Genomic DNA, 19,593 nt, shown 5'->3' on the forward strand with positions numbered 1-19,593 from the left:
TAGTAGCAGGAGAAGTATCGTAGAATGGTCTACTAGATTACCCTTTCTCATACCGTTGGACTTTTTTAAAGACTTAAAAAGTGAAGCATCATTCATAATTCTGTATGATGGTTAACGGTGGTCAGATACAGAAGTTGCTTCAGAGGGTAGGAGGATGAAGTGACACTGATTTTGGCAACAAAATACATTTACAAACAATTGGAACATGATTTAATCTTCATAATTTTCATTTTCAAAATTGCACATGTTTCGCTCTCACAGTAGCATTTTCGTAGTGAATAACAAGTATGTTATTCAGTAGTTTTCCATCATTGAATAAAAAATGTAGAGAACTCACGAACATAACCAATCAGTACACACTAAATGAAAAAAAGTGATTTGCGTGTAATTCAATGTTGAAATGGAAGTTGTTGTCAATGTGGCAGGAGTCATTTATTCGAATGTTTATTTTTTTCAGTTTGTATCTGAAAAAAACTTTTCTGTATACTCTACATGTTTTCATAAAGAGATTTCATTGTAACAATTTTTTTTTTCCTTTTTTTGAAAGGAAAAGAAAATATTCATATTGTTTTTTTTAGTTAATATATTTTTTGTTAACTATGGGTATGGTACTTACTTCTTCTTATACCTACCGTATATTGAAAATGAAAAAAATACTTTTTCCAATATATCTAATGTAACTGATCCAGAATGCAAAGTTGATGAATTCGTTAAGGAAGAAAGTCATATGTTAATTAAAAGCACTTCTAATCATATAGACATGAAAAGATTTCAAACTTCTTGTATATGAAATATAAAAAAAATTAACTTTTCCACCCTTTGGCAAGAACCTATTTACAATATATCACATTCGGATATCGATTTTTTATGCATGACAACTCCATATTTGAAACCATGGAAACGTTTACTTCATAATTGATAAAGTGTAACTTCATAATTTTGAGCTAATAAAACTGAGGACTTTAAATATTTCAATAAAGAAATATCTAGAAAAATGAGTTCAAGATGCCCGGACTTACCATTTTTACCTGGATATACATTCAATCCAAATGTAAGTACAAAATGAATATGCAGGTTTTTATCAGTCCTTCGTTATATCTTCTATTTCTCCGCACAGATTGGAAGAACAAAATTCAATATGGATCCAAAATTTGATTTCATAGGGAAAGGAAATATGGCATTGGTGGATAAGGTCAAACCCAATATGTTTGGTCCTTTGTCTGATAAATATCCATCAATTTATCCTCGAGGAGAATCTATAGAAATACCTGGATGGATAGCATTTGATAAACAGGTGAGTTTCTTGAAGGAAGGATGGATGAGATTGGCCACAAGCACTTTGAATTCATATAAACATTCAAACGGGTAACATGTGAATGAGATTAGAGTTAAAAGAGGATATATTTTCAACAACCAACGTTCGATTAATTCTTGCTATGGAGAACGTGATAGAGTTGCACGATAAAACATAAATTTTTATTGTTCCTTAGTCCTCACCCACAAGTTTAGTTTCAAAGTTTAGTTTCAAAAATATATATATATATATATATATATATATATATATATATATATATATATATATATATATATATATATATATATATATATATATATATTTATTCATTTATTTCATCTCATTATATATATATATATATATATATATATATATATATATATATATATATATATATATATATATATATATTTATTCATTTATTTCATCTCATTATATATATATATATATATATATATATATATATATATATATATATATATATATATATATATATATATATATATATATACAATGTCATGTAACCACTAGTGAACTTTTTTTTCTAATATCTTGAGGTTGCAGTCAAGGTCAAGGATGAAAACTCTTTGCTAGTTTGTCAAGCTTCCGAAAATGTATATTCACTTCTTCAGAACAACTGAAAAGATGATTGTAAAAATATATGTATTTGAACGTTACAGATATAACCTACTCAACATGGGATAAATATAAAAAATTAGCAGCAAATCGAACGAAAAATAATTTGAAAGTTAATTTTGACATGAATCAATAAATGACAATTATTTGTTGATAACATAAAATTATTAATTTGTTTTACAATCAATTACATACTGGATGAATCAGCATTACTATTTCTTCTTCGACTATCATTATCTAATTTGAATAAATGAGTATAAATTTGACTGAGATTATTTGAGTCAGTTTTTTTATTCATGGATTCTAATTCTTCATTTATATGTATCATTTCTAGAAAACAACGCAACGTTTGTAGGAATTTTGTTCAATTTCTGAAATACTAGCACTAGTATAGTTCATTCGGTGGTCTAATGCATTAGATAGGATAGGATAGGAATATGCTGAACTGATTTTCCGGGTATTTGATCCGTGTATGTGACAAAATCTCATTTGTCATTATCTAGGTGTGCTGTTACGTGTTCAGAAGTTTTGTTGACCTTGCTCAACTCACATCTTACTATACTGGTGAAACGGTATTCGTTACGTGTCCATAAACTCTCTACTACCTACTACTTAAATGTTGTTGAGTTTCACGGATAGGAATATATATATATATATATATATATATATATATATATATATATATATATATATATATATATATATATATATATAGTTGAGTACTATCGAGGACCGCCTGCCGATACTGACGATGCCCGATAGGCTGAAACAGCTGTCTACCGGTGGCTCATAAATTGAAATCAATATGGGAATGATCAAAAAGTAAGAAAGATTTTCATGGAATTATTTTCCAGCAGCTTGACTGCATTAACCTTTCTAGATTTTATATATATATATATATATATATATATATATATATATATATATATATATATATATATATATATATATATATATACAGGGTGTTCCTCAAGCACATGCTAATATTTAAGGAGGTAATTCTCAGACCCATTTTAAGAAAAAAAAATTTCTATGGGCGTATGTTCTAAAACTCCTTAACTTTTGAGATACAGGGTAGCAAAGTTTTCAAAAATAATCAGTTTTTTAATAATAAATGAGATGATTTTGTAGACATTTCTGGCATATTTGGTACATATGTTCCATGCCTCAAGGTGCATTTTCTGATGTACACAAATTTGTATTTTTTCAAACAGTGGCATCCCTACGGGTTTCGCATTGAATATTTTTGGGGAAAAAGTACTACGCCAATGCTTTCTTTTCAAAATGAAATCATTTTTAAAATCCTCATTTATTTTCGAGAAAATTTGATTTCTTGGTATTTCTTTGTCAGACGCATGATTTTCACTCAAAAAAATAAAAATCGACAAAAAGCAAATTAAGAAATCAGATCAATTCTGAAATGAATGATCTGAAATGAATGAGAATCTGAAAATTGCTTCATAACGCATTACCAATTCCCTAATAATATTTGAAAACATAATCTGCAAAAACATAAATTTTCACAAAAACAAGTTTTATTTTATTTTGTGACAGTAAGTCTAAACGAATAGCACAAATTTGTTAATTAGTAATAATACCAAAACTGATTATAAAAATTGTTGGAAGTGGCCACCTGCACTTAGTATGCATGCTTCCGCCCTTCTACGCATGGAATTACGCACCCGTTCAAATATTCCCGGCGTATTTCGTATAGTTTCACACGAGGCAACTATTCGCTCTCTTAAATCTTCTAAAGTATTAACGGGAGTTTTATACACAAGAGTTTCAAGGTGACCCCATAAAAAAAAATCTAAACTGTTGAGATCGGGGGATCTTGCTGGCCATTGCTGAGGTCCTCCGCGACCAATCCAACGTTTAGGATAAACTGTATTTAAATGGTTTCGGACAATTACACTGAAATGAGCAGGGGCGCCATCGTGCATGTACCATATTCGATTCCTTAACGCAAGTGGCACATCTTCCAATAACCCAGGTAAGTCTTCTTCGAGAAAGTGTAAATAAGAACGACCATCAAGGCGTCCTGGTAGAAAAAATGGGCTTATTAGATGATCACCTATAATTCCTGCCCATACATTTACCCAAAATTGGTGTTGGAAATGGGTTTCGGTTATTGCATGGGGATTTTCTTCAGCCCACACATGATTGTTATGGAAATTTTGAATGGCATTCCGAGAAAAATTTGCTTCGTCTGTGAACAAAATTTGTGTCTCAAACTGCGGATTTAGTGCAATACTTTGTAGATATCACTGACTGAAGTTCACACGCTGTGGAAAATCTCTGGGGAGTAATGCCTGCACTCTTGAAATATGGTATGGGTATAACAAAAAATAAACCAAAATACGCCAAAAAATTTGATGACAAATATCCAGAGTTCTAGCGATCTTTCTCGTACTTGTCTCAGGATGTTCCTCAATTTCTTGCAGCACCGCTTCCTCAATTTCAGGAGTTCTTACTACCCGAGGTCTACCTTCCGGAGTCCCTTTCTTGAAACTACCAGTTTTCCCAAGTCGACGATGAATATTTGAAAAAGTTCAGCTATCTGATAAGGCACGATTAGGATATCTTTCCTGATAAATGCGCCTGGCTTCTGTTGCATTACCATCAGCAAGGCCATATACGTAATGCATTTGCGCCATTCCTGCATTCGTATAATTTACCATATTTACTGATATCCAGAAAAACAGCGGACTACCAAAATAACTTCAATACCACTTCAAAATCAATCAAAACGCGCTGTAACAGTTTTTAACACCAACAACTTACTTTAAACCAACATCAATATTAGCTACTGACGTTTGTACATACAGAGAATTCGTTTTTTATTGCTATGGTGGGTACGCTGTTTTTTCTACTTTAAACTTTAAAAGAAATCACATATCGACAAACTCCATATTTCCAAGAGGTGCAGTAAATAAATTCTGCTACACGTCATTTATTCCAGGATAACTGAATTTATGTTTTAAAAATTATTAAGCGGTGCTGCGTTATGACGTAATTTTAATTGAGAACAGTGCATCTGACAACAAACAAATACCTTTTAGATCCTCAATTATTTTGCAATAAATCTGATCTCTTAGTTTGCTTTAAGTCGATGCACGATACCGCATCAGATTTTTTAAGGCGTTTAGGACATACGTCCATTGGACGTTTTTTCCTTAAAATGAGTCTAAGAATTACCTCCTTGAATATTAGCATGTGTTTAAGGAACACCCTGTATATATATATATATATATATATATATATATATATATATATATATATATATATATATATATAATATATATATATATATATATATATATATATATATATATATATATATATACCAAAAATGAAAAATTCGTGGATACAACACTCCAAACAGGGGGGCAAACCGCGGACACGTGTTTCTGGCTATTGGCCTCATCAGCGCGGTGCAGCCAAGTGTGAAGATGGGCAACACTTGTTTGCCGAAAGCAGGAAACAACACAAACGCACGGAGTCAACAACAGGAGCCAACCGCACATTTGTAGTTCCAGTTAGAAGACCTAGAATTCCCAGGCTACATCTAACACGACCACGTTGGCTGCACCGCGCTGATGAGGCCAATATCCAGAAACACGTGTCCGCGGTTTGCCCCCCTGTTTGGAGTGTTGTATCGACGAATTTTTCATTTTTGATTTATATCATACACACTCGATAAAATCTCTATTTGTATATATATGTATATATACAGGGTGTCTCTGGACTTCCTATTTTCCTCTCGGGAATGTATAGATGGGGTCAAAATATCACCAGTACTTCATATAACTTTTTTCCTAAAATCCTTCGTTACCAAGTAACGGGCCCTCGAAGTTACAAAATGAAAAATGTTTTTCTTTGATAACTTTTCAAGTGAATATTCAAAATCATCCAAATTTTGGTAATTGACTAAACAAATGAATTCCTTCGATGAGCTTTCATGCAGGAGTCAGTTATTTTTCAACAAATTAAGGTTACTTGGACAATTTTATGAATAAAAGTACTCGTGTGGAAAGTCGATCGGAGCAACGAGTCTTGATAAAAATGTAGTTTCACTCGACGACATCAAACCCGCTCGTCCACCATTATTTGAAATGAATAATTATCAAAGCAGAAATAATAATGATAACGTTAATTCAACAACATTCATCCTGAGATGTCTACCATTATTCGAAAATATTAGTTTTTAAGGAAAATGGAAATGATAGGTAAAATGTTCATAACGAATTTTTATAATGCAAACACGTTTAACTAACGAAACTCAAGAGCCTCAAGAGCAAACAGAAATGAAAAATCCGCTACAGAAACTGCTCGATATGACCACCTTCTCTCTCTATACATTTTCTTAGTCTGCGAAGACACCCTCTCTGTACTTGAAATAGCATTCCAGGGTAGTTTCGTATGGCTTCACAATGTAATGTTATTCTATTCAACAATGCATCTCTTGTGTGAATAGGTGTAGCGTAAACAAGGCTTTTTAGATGCCCCCACAGAAAGAAATCCAATGGATTTAAATCCGGAGACCGCGATGGCCATGAATATGGCCCACCTCTACCAATCCATCTATTGTGGAAAATATGGTTCAGATGGTCACGCACAATCAAACTAAAATGAGGAGGAGCGCCATCATGCATAAACCACTTATCTCTTCGGGTTTGCAATGGAACATGTTCCAAAAGTCCATTCAAATCGTTCTGAATGAACTCCAAATAACGTTCTCCATTCAATCGGTCCTGTAGAACGAATGGTCCTATAAGATGGTTTCCTATGATACCAGCCCAAACATTCACGTTGAATTTTCGTTGGTGTTTGGTTTGCAATATCCCATGGGGATTTTCTTCGGCCCATATATGGAGATTATGAGAGTTGATAACTCCATCTCTACTGAAACCTGCTTCATCAGTGAATAAAACCAATTGGCATATTCCAGTCGTGCTGGAAGATCTTGAGGTGTCATGGCATGTACCTTCTGGATGTGAAATGGGTGGAGCAGTTGTTCCCTAATTATTCTATGAATAGTGGACTTGGATGTATGGAACTGTTCTGATAGATTTCTGATGCTCATTGAAGGATCATCAGCGACGGCTTCCAAAATATTTTCCTCCAATACAACGGTACGTACAGTCCTAGGAGCGCCCTCACCACCTCGTTTTGGCAAAACTGTACCTACAATAATATCGAAATAAAACAACGTGCTCAAATTAATTATCAATTATTACATACCTGTCTCCCTCAAGCTGCGATCGACACGCTCGAATGTTTCTCTTGACGGTACCGTTCGATTGGGAAAATGCTCGGAATACAGACGACGAGCTTCTGCAGCATTACAAAATGCTCGTCCATAAAATACATGCATATCTGCATATTCATTGAATGTAAACTGTTCGGCCATATCAAAAAAATTCAAAATATCCTATAGAATATTGACAATACAATGATAGTCATATGACAACGCACCACTCAACAAAACAAAATCGCATTCCAGTTTCTCATTTTTTATCAAAACTTTCTAAAAGGTTTTTTTGTCAACATCTGTGAAAGAAATGGAACATAATTATTCCCTGGATATTTTTCACCTGATCATGTGCAGCCGTTTTTGTAGTTCATTCGTTTGCTTTTTATTAGTATAGTAAATATTTTTTCCGATGTGCGTTTTTTCAGCTAAATTTAGATTCGTGTTAAAGAATTTCTCCCATAAAATTATAATTATCAGTGAAACTCCTCAACAGTTTAGCTGTGAAGAAAAATTTGAAACATTCGAATGTTGAGTTTCATGAGATTCAGATAACTGATCAACACGAAACGTGATTATTCCACACGTATTATGTACATACAAAATATGGAATGAATTCAATATTTCATAGTAGAGTAGCTTGTTAGTTTAAAAACACCACGAATCTACAGAACTTGATATTTCTTTTGAAAAAATATCTGCTATCACAATTGTGACTTAAACTTCCATATAGGTACTGTACTTTTTGTTTACGACTTCATTTTAGCATACTTTGTATTATTCCTGTTATAAATGTTGTTGAATTAACGTTATCATTATTATTTCTGCTTTGATAATTATTCATTTCAAATAATGGTGGACGAGCGGGTTTGATGTCGTCGAGTAGAACTACATTTTTATCAAGACTCGTTGCTCCGATCGACTTTCCACACGAGTACTTTTATTCATAAAATTGTCCAAGTTACCTTATTTTGTTGAAAAATATTGAAAAATATCTGTCATTTCAAAGTTTTGGGGTGTGGACCATCGGGGGTAGTCCGTTCCTGACTTTGTAGCAAAACAACTGACTCCTGCATGAAAGCTCATCGACGAAATTCATTTGTTTAGTCAATTACCAAAATTTGGATGATTTTGAATATTCACTTGAAAAGTTATCAAAGAAAAACATTTTTCATTTTGTAACTTCGAGGGCCCGTAACTTGGTTACGAAGACTTTTAGGAAAAAAAGTTTTAGGAGTTCATGAGAGCTATATTTTTTGATATAATTTTTAAATATACAGGGTGTTTGGTGTAGGTGCTACAGACCAAAATTCCATTTTTTAAAATAGAACGCCCTGTATATCATTACATATTCAGATGCTACGTTAAATTCTGATATCATTTCATGTTTGGTTTTTGAAATTCGGTTACGGCGTTGTTGAGTTATTGCTTAAAATGTAAAGTCTTGAGAACGACTATTATTTTTAAAAATATCTCATACAATTATTCTCTCTGCATCAAATCACATGAAAATTAGTCAAAATTTTGGGTGTTCGAAGTAATGGTTTCAATTTTGAGTTGTGGAATTCAGTCAGGAATCATTTTGAGTATGAAACAATTGCGAAATTGAAAGAGGTGTATTCGAAAACAAATCTTTAATCAATAACAATGTAAATAATATAACTTGATAAATCATTTCATAAGAATGGTAGGTACCTAGAAATAAGTCATAAAAATTGTTCAAAGTGATGCCCATTAGATATTATACAGGTTTCGAAACGTCGAATCACTTCTCTCGTACAAGTCGCTCTTATAATATCAGGCGTAATATCACTGCACGCTAGTCGAATTTCCATTTTCAGATCATCCACATTCAAAGGGGGAGTAGTGAAAACAATATCTTTTAAATAACCCCATAGGGAAAAATCAAGCGGTGATAAATCTGGGGAACGAGCCGGCCACCGAATTGGACCCTTATTACCAATCCATCTATTTGGGTACGTTCTATCCAGATATTCAGTAACAACCTGTGAATTGTGAGGAGGAGCACCATCTTGTTGCCACCAAATTCCTTGTCGTTCTGCTATGGGAATATCTTCCATCAACTGGATCAAATCATTTTCTAGAAAATATAAATATCGCAATCCATTGAGATTTTCATTGAAAAAGTAAGGTCCTATGATGCGGCCATTGAACAATCCACACCATACATTAATACCCCAAGTAGTTTGAAAATTACTTTCGCGGACCCAGTGGGGATTTTCTTGAGACCAATAGTGACTGTTATGTCGATTCACAACTCCATTATTGTGGAATCGCGATTCATCGCTCCACAAAATTTGACTGAATATGTTAGAACTTTCATGTAATATTACCTGAATACAAGCAATGAATTCAAGTCGTCGTTCAAAGTCCGTGGGTTTCAAACCTTGTACCAACTGAATTTTGAATGGGTGGTATTTATTTTCTTTCAGAATTCTCTGTACATTAGATTTACTCACACCGACTTCTTCTGCAAGAGTACGGATAGAAACATGTGGATGAATAATAATATAAGCCAACACATTGATCTCTAAATCTTCAGTTCTAACAGATCTCGTATGATGACGATGCTTTATAGTAGAAGGAAATGACCCAGTTCGCAATTTTTCTACAACTCTCGAAAAAGTCATTCGTGACGGAATGGGTCTGTCTGGAAAACGTTCTTGGTATAGACGTTGTGCTTGACGGCAGTTTTTCTGACATTCCCCAAAAATTAATAACATATCAATGCAATCACTTGGACTAAACGCGAAAGGCATACTGGAGTTTACGCACAAAGAACACAGTTACTGTTTTGCAAAGAATTACTGAATCGAACTGACAAGTAGATACAATTCAACAACATTTGTTACTATGGCATCAACAAGCATAAGCTACTTGATGAAATTGTGCAATATAAAGCAATTCACTCTCAAGTTAGTCACATTCTCAAGAATTTCAATATTATATTCAACTGATATCGATATCGTATCGTAGAGGTGAGAATAATGGTTTGTATTCAGTAGTAGTCTAGTTCAATTCAATAAAAGATATAGACTGGATTCGTGTACGAGTAAATAAGTTTTTTTGAAACTTTATATTAAAGGAAAAGTGCAATAACTCAACAACGCCGTAACCGAATTTCAAAAACCAAACATGAAATGATATCAGAATTTAACGTAGCATCTGAATATGTAATGATATACAGGGCGTTCTATTTAAAAAAATGGAATTTTGGTCTGTAGCACCTACACCAAACACCCTGTCTATTTAAAAATTATATCAAAATATAGCTCTCATGAACTCCTAAAACTTTTGTATGGAACATTTTTGTGTATCTCCTTCAACAAACCAGATATTGCGTGTCACATAAAATGTGGGACACCCGGTATATATATATATATATATATATATATATATATATATATATATATATATATATATATATATATATATATACAGGCTGATTCACGGTGGATGGCACATTAGACGTTTCTGGTGAACCAGACAACGGATCACTTTGAAAATTCAATGGAGGGCATATTCGGACATTCTTTAGCCAACTAAAATATTTTCGACAATGCGGTGTTGCCGCTTCTATTATAAAGCAGTAGCAACTTTGATTTTTCAAATGGAACACTCTGTATATAATATTATTTTTGAAATCTTCAACAATTGCCCGACAACTTTTCTTGATATTTCCCTATACCTATCTGTTACCGTTTTCGAAATGAAAATTAATTTCAATTTTTTTCTTCGAAAATCATGACTTCTAAAAATGCCGATATCTTTTAGTTAAGAAGTATTATGATATCGAAATTTGGTTTGGAGTTAGGTGATACTTGGACACTTCCCACACGTCAGCCTAATCTCCGTTACTTTAATACAGGGTGGTAAAAAAATACAGTTTTTTCGTTTGCTTGAAAAAGTTGCTGAAATTTGATTATTTTAAATGGAACACCCTGTATATTATTGAGAATTCGTGAAGCTGCTGAAATTTGCTTTCTTTCTATGTATATCATACCTATACCTAACTAGTCAAGTTTCGGACATATGAACATTTATTTGTGAAAATGTCCCTTCAGAATGGTATTTCCATTCGGTATTTGGTAAGCAGGCCATAATTACTATTTGACAGTAGCGTTGTGACATTCTCCTAATGATATCGACATTTTCGTCACTTCAGAAGTTGCAAATACCTTCAAAACGATGGAACAAAACTATTCAAACAAAGTTCTTATGAATTTGTTTATTATTTTTGGACAGTGTGACAAAATTATCAGCAGAACATGTAGAAAGTTCAATGAAATGTATCCGAATCTACCGCCAATGAACCTCAAGAAATTTATAAGAATTCAGGACAATTTCAATATGTTTGGATAAACTTTAAAAAAGCACCAAGAAACTTGAAATTGGAAATATTGATATGAATAATTATAAAAAAGTAAAACAATCATGTGGAATATTTCAAAATATGTTCGAATCGCTGGCCGTTCACTTCCAAGCACTTTAAAATGCGGGTGTTGACTGCTTTCGTGGTGGCAGATCTGATTTCATTGGGATCCAAATCTTCAAATGTTTGGGCAATCCTTTCTAACAATTCATCTCTCGAACGCACGGGTATTTTGTAAACTTTTTCTTTAAACATTCCCCACAAATAAAAATCTAATGGATTAAGATCGGGTGATCTCGCTGGCCAATTCCATGGTCCCAAGCGCCTCATCCACCGATCGTCAAATAGTCTATCCAGTTCTGCGCTCACTTCTCTTGTGCAATGTGCAGGAGCTCCGTCCAGTTGGTACCAACAGTTTCGATAATCTTCGAATGGCAGATTATCCACGAAACTGTCTACAGTATTCTCCAAAATATTCAGGTAGCTTCTGGATGTTAATGACTCCTCGTATATCACGTACCTCAATTTGTTGTCCATCAACATGCAGAAGCCAATAAAACTAAATTTTTCTTGAATTCCGGCTTCTTTTGTGACGTGAGGATTTTCACTGGACCAATAATGACGATTTTTTCTATTGAAAATCCCTTCTCTAGAAAATTTCGATTCATCAGTCCAAATAATTTTATTTAAAAAAAGTGGATCTTCTTGAATGCGTGTCAACAACATTTCACAAAATTCTACTCTCTGTTGAGGATCTTGAGGCTTCATTGCTTGAATTTTGGTGAATTTACAATCATGCATTTTATGTCTTCGCAAGATTCTTTGAACCGATGAATATTTTATACCCAAATTTTCTTCAGCACTTCTTATCGATGACTCGGGAAATGCGTGAAAATATGCTAAGACATTAATCTGGGTGTCTTCGAAAGTTACGGGTCGAGGCAAGTTTCTTGGTGCTTTTAAAGTTGATCCAAATGCATTGAAATTGTTCTGAATTCGTATACATTTCATTGAACTTTCTACATGTTCTGCTGATAATTTTGTCACACTGTCCAAAAATAATAAACAAATTCATAAGAACTTCGTTTGAATAGTTTTGTTTCATCGTTTTGAAGGTATTTGCAACTTCTAAAGTGACGAAAATGTCGATATTATTAGGAGAATGTCACAACGCTACTGTCAAATAGTAATCATGGCCTGTTTACCAAATACCGAATGGAAATACCATTCTGAAGGGACATTTTCACAAATAAATGTTCATAAGTCCGAAACTTGACTAGTTAGGTATAGATATGATACATAGAAAGGAAGCAAATTTCAGCAGCTTTCCGAATTTTCAATAATATACAGGGTGTTCCATTTAAAATAATCAAATTTCAGCAACTTTTTCAAGCAAACGAAAAAACTGTACTTTTTTACCACCCTGTATTGAAGTAACGGAGATTAGGCTGACGTGTGGGAAGTGTCCAAGTATCACCTAACTCCAAACCAAATTTCGATATCATAGTACTTCTTAACTAAAAGATATCGGCATTTTTAGAAGTCATGATTTTCGAAGAAAAAAATTGAAATTAATTTTTATTTCGAAAACGGTAACAGATAGGTATAGGGAAATATCAAGAAAAGTTGTCGGGCAATTGTTGGAGATTCCAAAAATAATATTATATACAGAGTGTTCCATTTGAAAAATCAAAGTTGCTACTGCTTTCTAATAGAAGCGGCAACACCGCATTGTCGAAAATATTTTAGTTGACTAGAGAATCTCCGAATATGCCCTCCATTAAATTTTCAAAGTCATCCGTTGTCTGGTTCACCAGAAACGTCTAATGTGCCATCCACCGTGAATCAGCCTGTATATAGGGTATTTGTTAGCTGGGTGCAAACCTTCAAGGGGGTGATACACTAGCCCATGTAGAACATATTCATACAAACATTTTCATTTTCTAGCGCGTTTTTGATTTTTAAGGGAAGTTTTACGATTTTTAGTACACCAACCCAAAATTGGTCAATTAAATGCTAATAACTTCGAATCTTAACAGAAATGTCCGGTTTTTTGAATTTATTTTAGTAGTCTTATGTGTCCCCAATCGTACTAAAGTAGTTTGAAGCACCATAGTGTCCAAAAAAGTTATGTACAGAACATTCAAACTTTACAAAAAAAGAAAGAAAATAAAAAATCTGACCTTTGATGCCAATTAAAAAAATAAATAAAATACATACAGGTGTTCAGACACCTTTGAAAACATGCTTAGTTATTGCTCTTTCGTTTGTGGTATCATTTACCTAGCTAAGTCTTAAACTTTTTTAATTAGGGTACCTGAACCAGTTAAAGGTCGTAAATATGGTTTTTTGTGGAATTGAAGAAAAAAATGTTTTGTATTGTAAAAATTTATTGTTGGTGTTCAAAATGTCCTCCACACTTTCTACAACGATTTCGTACTTCAGTTGTGGTTACTTTCATTTGCATTTCCTGTTTCATAATTTCAAACGCTGCCTCTATTCGCTGAAGTAATTCTTCTCTCGTGGTGATTTCTGTTATACGAGTTCTTTCACCCGATCCCACACAAAAAAATCCAACGGAGTCAGGTCGGGCGATCTGGCAGGCCAGGGGATGGGTCCGTCTCTCCCGATCCAATATTGGCACTTCGGCATCATAGAGTAACATTGGCAAGTCATTTATCATGAATTCGAGGTAATTTTGTCCATTCAAATTGTCAGGTGTGGGCCAACCAATGTGCGTCCGATGACCCCTGCCCACACATTTATTGAAAATTGTCTTTGGAAAGAAATCTGAAACAAAAATGCAATAAAATTAGTTAATTTAGGTAATTAAACACATGTTGAACATGGGTAATATAATAATAATAATAATAAAAATCATTTATTTACCTGTTTTTTCCAATTTGGATTGTTGTCCTTATCAGCCCATTCATGAAGGTTGTGGAAATTAGTAATTCCTTCCCTGGAGAACTTCGATTCGTCAGTCCAGAGGATGGACTTTAAGAACCACGCGTCGTCAATATCTGCGTTTAGCAAAAAACGGCAGAACCGTTTCCTCCAAGCCTTGCACACCCGTGCCGTGAAACGGATATTTCTTTTCGTTGTGCATCGTACTCCACACTTTCCATATCTAAAGGTTTAAATCTCTCGCTACAACTCTGATGCTGGTGGTAGGATCCTCTTCGAAGGCTGCGAGAATTTGCTCCTCAACATTGACATTATGTCTTCCTGGATTTACTGCAGGTTCAGCATGATGAATACCAGATTCAGACAGCCTACGATATGTGTTGGAAAACACACGGGCGTTAGGCACCCTGCAATAAAATAACTTATTTTCAACGTCTTTCGAAGGTGAAAATGGCAAAATTTAACTACCGCTACAATTAGAAATTAATTTACCTACGGTTCGGGTAACGTTCTTGGTACAAACGTCGTGCCAGAGATGCGTTACCATCAGCTCTGCCATACATAAAAATTATATCGGCTTGTTCATGACTCGTAAACTCAGCCATGGCAGCACACACAACAAAAAGTTCGATAGTCCAAAATAAACAACACCTGCAGGAGAGAAAGGTTACAACTGAACACGGTGAATTACAAAAATGGGGAACACAAAACCAACTTCTACTCGCAGCTCGAAAGGACAAAGCAGTGACTAGAGAACTTGTTTGGCCAACCAAACCGACCCGGCGAGGGGTCCAAGATGATTACTCAACTCAAGTACCTAAAAATTGATAAACTCAAAAGCAAGTTTATGGCCCTAGCATGAGGTCTAAATCATAACAGAATGCATTCCAATTGATGACTAGCTTAAGGTCAAATTCTTTGTTGTAAAATGCCACCGGCACCGGCCTTTGTTCAGTTTTCTCTTCTTTCAAGTTGGGCTGAGTTCCTTATTATTCCATGTAAGTCTAAAAATAATATCGTATATTGCTTTAGGATTTTCGTTCAGAGGTTTTTGAGCTGAATTTCATTTAATTTTTTTTTTATTTTTCAAATATCTACATTTACGACCTTTAACTGGTTCAGGTACCCTAATTAAAAAAGTTCAAGACTTAGCTAGGTAAATGATACCTCAAACGAAAGAGCAATAACTAAACATGTTTTTAAAGGTGTCTGAACACCTGTATGTATTTTATTAATTTTTTTAATTGGCATCAAAGGTCAGATTTTTTATTTTCTTTCTTTTTTTGTGAAGTTTAAATGCTCTGTACATAACTTTTTTGGACACAATGGTGCTTCAAACTACTTTAGTACGATTGGGGACACATAAGACTACTAAAATAAATTAAAAAAACCGGACATTTCTGTTGAGATTCGAAGTTATTAGCATTTAATTGACCAATTTTGGGTTTTTGTACTAAAAATCGTAAAAGTTCCCTTTAAAATGAAAAACGCGCTAGAAAATGAAAATGTTTGTATGAATATGTTCTACATCCCCTTGAAGGTTTGCACCTAGCTACCAAGCACCCTGTATATATATATATATATATATATATATATATATATATATATATATATATATATATGCGGTTGTAATTGGCCGGGACATCGATTCAATATTACGGAAAACTATATGAATTATTAGCTTCCAAAGCTGAAGTCGTAACAGTAAAATCATGTACTAGCAATATTTTCAAATTAAATGACACCCGTTTTCTCATTTCTCTTTAGATTCTATGTTTCGACGGTTTTTTTCAAGAAACTCTCCAAGAACTGAGAGGATCTCCGTTTCAGATCAGGAAGGTGAAGATCTATTTTTTTCTAGAGGATGGAACAATTCAAGTAGTTGAACCAAGAGTCGAAAATAGTGGGGTAGCACAAGGTAATCAGTAAACTTTTCAAAATGTATAAACAACTCTCAATGCCATTCGTGAATTTGATGAACTAGGTTGATAAAAATAAATGTTCAAAATGAAGTTAAATAACATATGAGAGATAGGAAGATATATATGAAATACAATATATATGCAATAAATTTAATAAAAGTCACATTTCTCTCTCAATGCATATTATCATGAGCTCCTCTTCCATTGGAATTTCGAATAGGCAAGTAGGTATTTATTTCACATTATATCAAGTGAATTCCTTAAATAAACTCAAGGCCCAAATAATGATATGAATATAGAGCATTTGTTGCTTTCAATAGTTCATTGGTGAAATTACAGGTGGAAACATTGATCCCAATTGAAAATAGTAGGCTTTAATATTATTATTGAAATCTGATCAAAATTTTCTTGAGATGCCAAAAAAAAGTGAGTCCTTATTTTCATGTTGTGCTATCTATAATCTGAATGACATTCTGCTATATTGTAATTTTGCAACTATAATGACAATGAACTTCTCTGCCTCTTGCCGATTTGCCTTCGCTTTCTTCTTGTTGGAAGCTCCTGATGCCTTTTTTGATATGATAATACTTGTAATTAGTGTTAATTCATTTATAAATCCCCCAATCATAATCTGAATGGAACGCATGTTTACCACTCTGATTACTGACTGAGATGAAACATGTGGCTTTCAATAAACGAAACACAGAGTTGCCAACAGAAAATCATACTGCGAGAATATTCCCGTCCTGTTCAAGTGTTTCTTGATATGGATATACACAAATGGTCAATTGAAATCCACGATAGAGTGCACACATTGTGGACACTCATCTGTAACCCTCGATCCTTTCTGGGATTTGTCACTCCTCATACCACAAAGAACTGACCAATTGAGGGTATCACAGTGCTTGGATTTCTTTACAAGAGAGGAAACTTTGGATGGACATGAAAAACCGACGTGTTCAAGTTGTAAGGAAAGAAGAAAATGCACAAAGTCTCTATCAATCCATGAGTTTCCCCGTATTTTAGTCATTCATTTTAAAAGATTTTCTCTAACAAAAAGATTTAGGCAAGTTAAATGTTGCCATCGAATTTTCTCCAGATGAATTATATATGAACAATTATGCAGCAGACAATGTGACTTCTTGTCGTTATAATCTATATGCACTTTAAAATCACAGTGGGTCTACCTACAGCGGACATTATACAGCATTCTGCAAACATCCTTATATTGGCACGTGGCACGAATACAAAAGATTCACACGTGTCACCAATTTCACTGAAATCGCTTGTGAGTGGAGATGCATATATCCCCTTTTATGAAAAGGAGGAAACGAGTTCGCACCTTTGAGAGTTTTGAAAAGTTATTTTCGAACTGTTGATTTCAATGTTATAATGAATTATATATAATCCGCAAATTTTCTGGTTTATTGGGTAATTGAACTTGACATTGAAATTTATGTTTTGGTTGTGGAGTCGTTACTAATTTTGATGATGTCTCTGACGATCCTCAAAAATTGGCGCCTGGGGCGCGTGCCCTTCCCGCCCACTTGGATCCGTCCCTGATTGCAGACTCTTTCATTTCGTACGATATTTGTTTGTAACCAATACTACACAAAATTCGTACTTTGATGTTTTTTATTGATTTATACCGCCCTAGTACAAGAAATAGACATATGAATTTAATTATATCATCGAAAGGTATCAGACATCACCTGAAAAGACTATTGATACAGTCAAATTCTTGAGGAAAATTGACCTTTCTTCTGCTTTCAATTGTCTGTTCAAATCTGTTTAAAATCTGTTTTTCCGTTAACCAGCTGTCCCACCCATACGAACGACAACCCTCAGAAGTCGAAACTTGTGCGAGTTGAGGATTAACGAGGTCTTACCTTTTAACGTGTGATTCCTAACACGGTCCAATTTGATAATTTGTTCTAAGTCTCCAAAACACTTCACCAATTCATGAGCATATTGTATTTTCCTTCCATTTTTTCAAATTTGTTCCCTTACCTGATTCGTACAGATTTTTTAATATCATTTGCATAAGTTATGACGAGTTGCATTCCTTCTTTTGTTGCGTTGCCTGTAGACAAGATCTACATTATGTAACTCTATTTCTTTCAGGTGTCCTTTGAATGGTAACTATTCACTAAGTATCTCCTTCCTCATTATGAGCCGATTCTTGCTCTGATCTTCAGTTCTTTTCTGAGAAGGTTTTCCCAACTTCGTAAAGACCCATTTCCTGATATGATTCCTGGATTTGGTTCAGAATCCATGATTCGTGTCTAGCACAGATATCAACTTTTTCGTTACCTGTGATTCCTGATCAACTTTTGAAAGTGACGATTATGATATAAATTTTATTTGTTTGGCAGGTCCTCAATAGCTCTTTTTCGGTTGGTGGTGGTTCCGATGTAGCGTAAAGAAGGAGCAGGTTCTTCCTAACCTAACATCAAGTTATTGGTAAAAACGATAATTTTTATCGACAATTAGACACATTTTTGGAATGTATATCAATCAAAAAGCTTTTTCCGGATCACTTCTGATTCCATTATTGTTTCTTGTGAACTTGGCGATTCTTAATGTCTCATGACCCATAAATTTCATAAGGATGTCTAGAACTTCTTATTGTGTTGTAAGTGTTATGTGTTGGCTCATGCCACTCTCATAGACGTGACGATATTTCAACTTTCTGTAGCTTAATTCATTGATTTCGAATGAAAATTCAAAGATCTTTGCTCTTTGGGAAAAAAGAGGTCAAATCATATATTTTTCGCATTAAGTCAAAAGTTGTAGTTTTCGATCTTAGTCATCTCCCATGATAAATATACTGTTTCGACGTTTTCTGTAGGCAAGCAAGCACAACTCGTTTGAAAGTGTCTGTTACCTGTTGCTCTTTCATCCACTTGGTGAATTTGGTGTTGTTTCTATAAGCATCTTCTCTGATGTCTTGCGATATCAAATGCACAGTTGTTATGACTGTCACTACAGTAATAACTGTGGTGACAGAAATAATCTTATGACAAGTTGCAAATTGATTGCAACGAAAGGTATAGTGATGATTCATAATGATTGTAAAGCCAATACAAATCTATCGTGGTCGTTCTCGATAAATTGTGTACGTTTGATAATATACCTACCTACCAGTAGATATTCAATTTTTTTGAGTGTGCTCAATAATTTACAT

The 19,593-nt window shown here is 34.0% G+C and overlaps 1 protein-coding gene across 1 annotated transcript in view; it reads left to right on the plus strand.

The window, feature by feature from the left end:
- The first annotated feature begins 897 nt into the window (after nt 1-897).
- Efhc1.2 (EF-hand domain containing 1.2) overlaps nt 898-19,593 on the plus strand; it is a 161,738-nt gene continuing 143,042 nt past the window's right edge. Inside the window, exons 1-3 of the mRNA XM_074176876.1 lie at nt 898-1,051; nt 1,118-1,294; nt 16,252-16,402. Of these exons, the coding sequence (XP_074032977.1) occupies nt 995-1,051; nt 1,118-1,294; nt 16,252-16,402 (385 nt within the window). The 5' untranslated portion in view covers nt 898-994. The remainder of the gene's footprint in view (nt 1,052-1,117; nt 1,295-16,251; nt 16,403-19,593) is intronic.

Source organism: Leptinotarsa decemlineata, unplaced genomic scaffold (genome assembly GCF_025532065.1).
Source record: "Leptinotarsa decemlineata unplaced genomic scaffold, Ldec_3_MD MMD2_P_RNA_scaffold_14, whole genome shotgun sequence".
NCBI classification, from domain to species: Eukaryota; Metazoa; Arthropoda; class Insecta; order Coleoptera; family Chrysomelidae; genus Leptinotarsa; species Leptinotarsa decemlineata.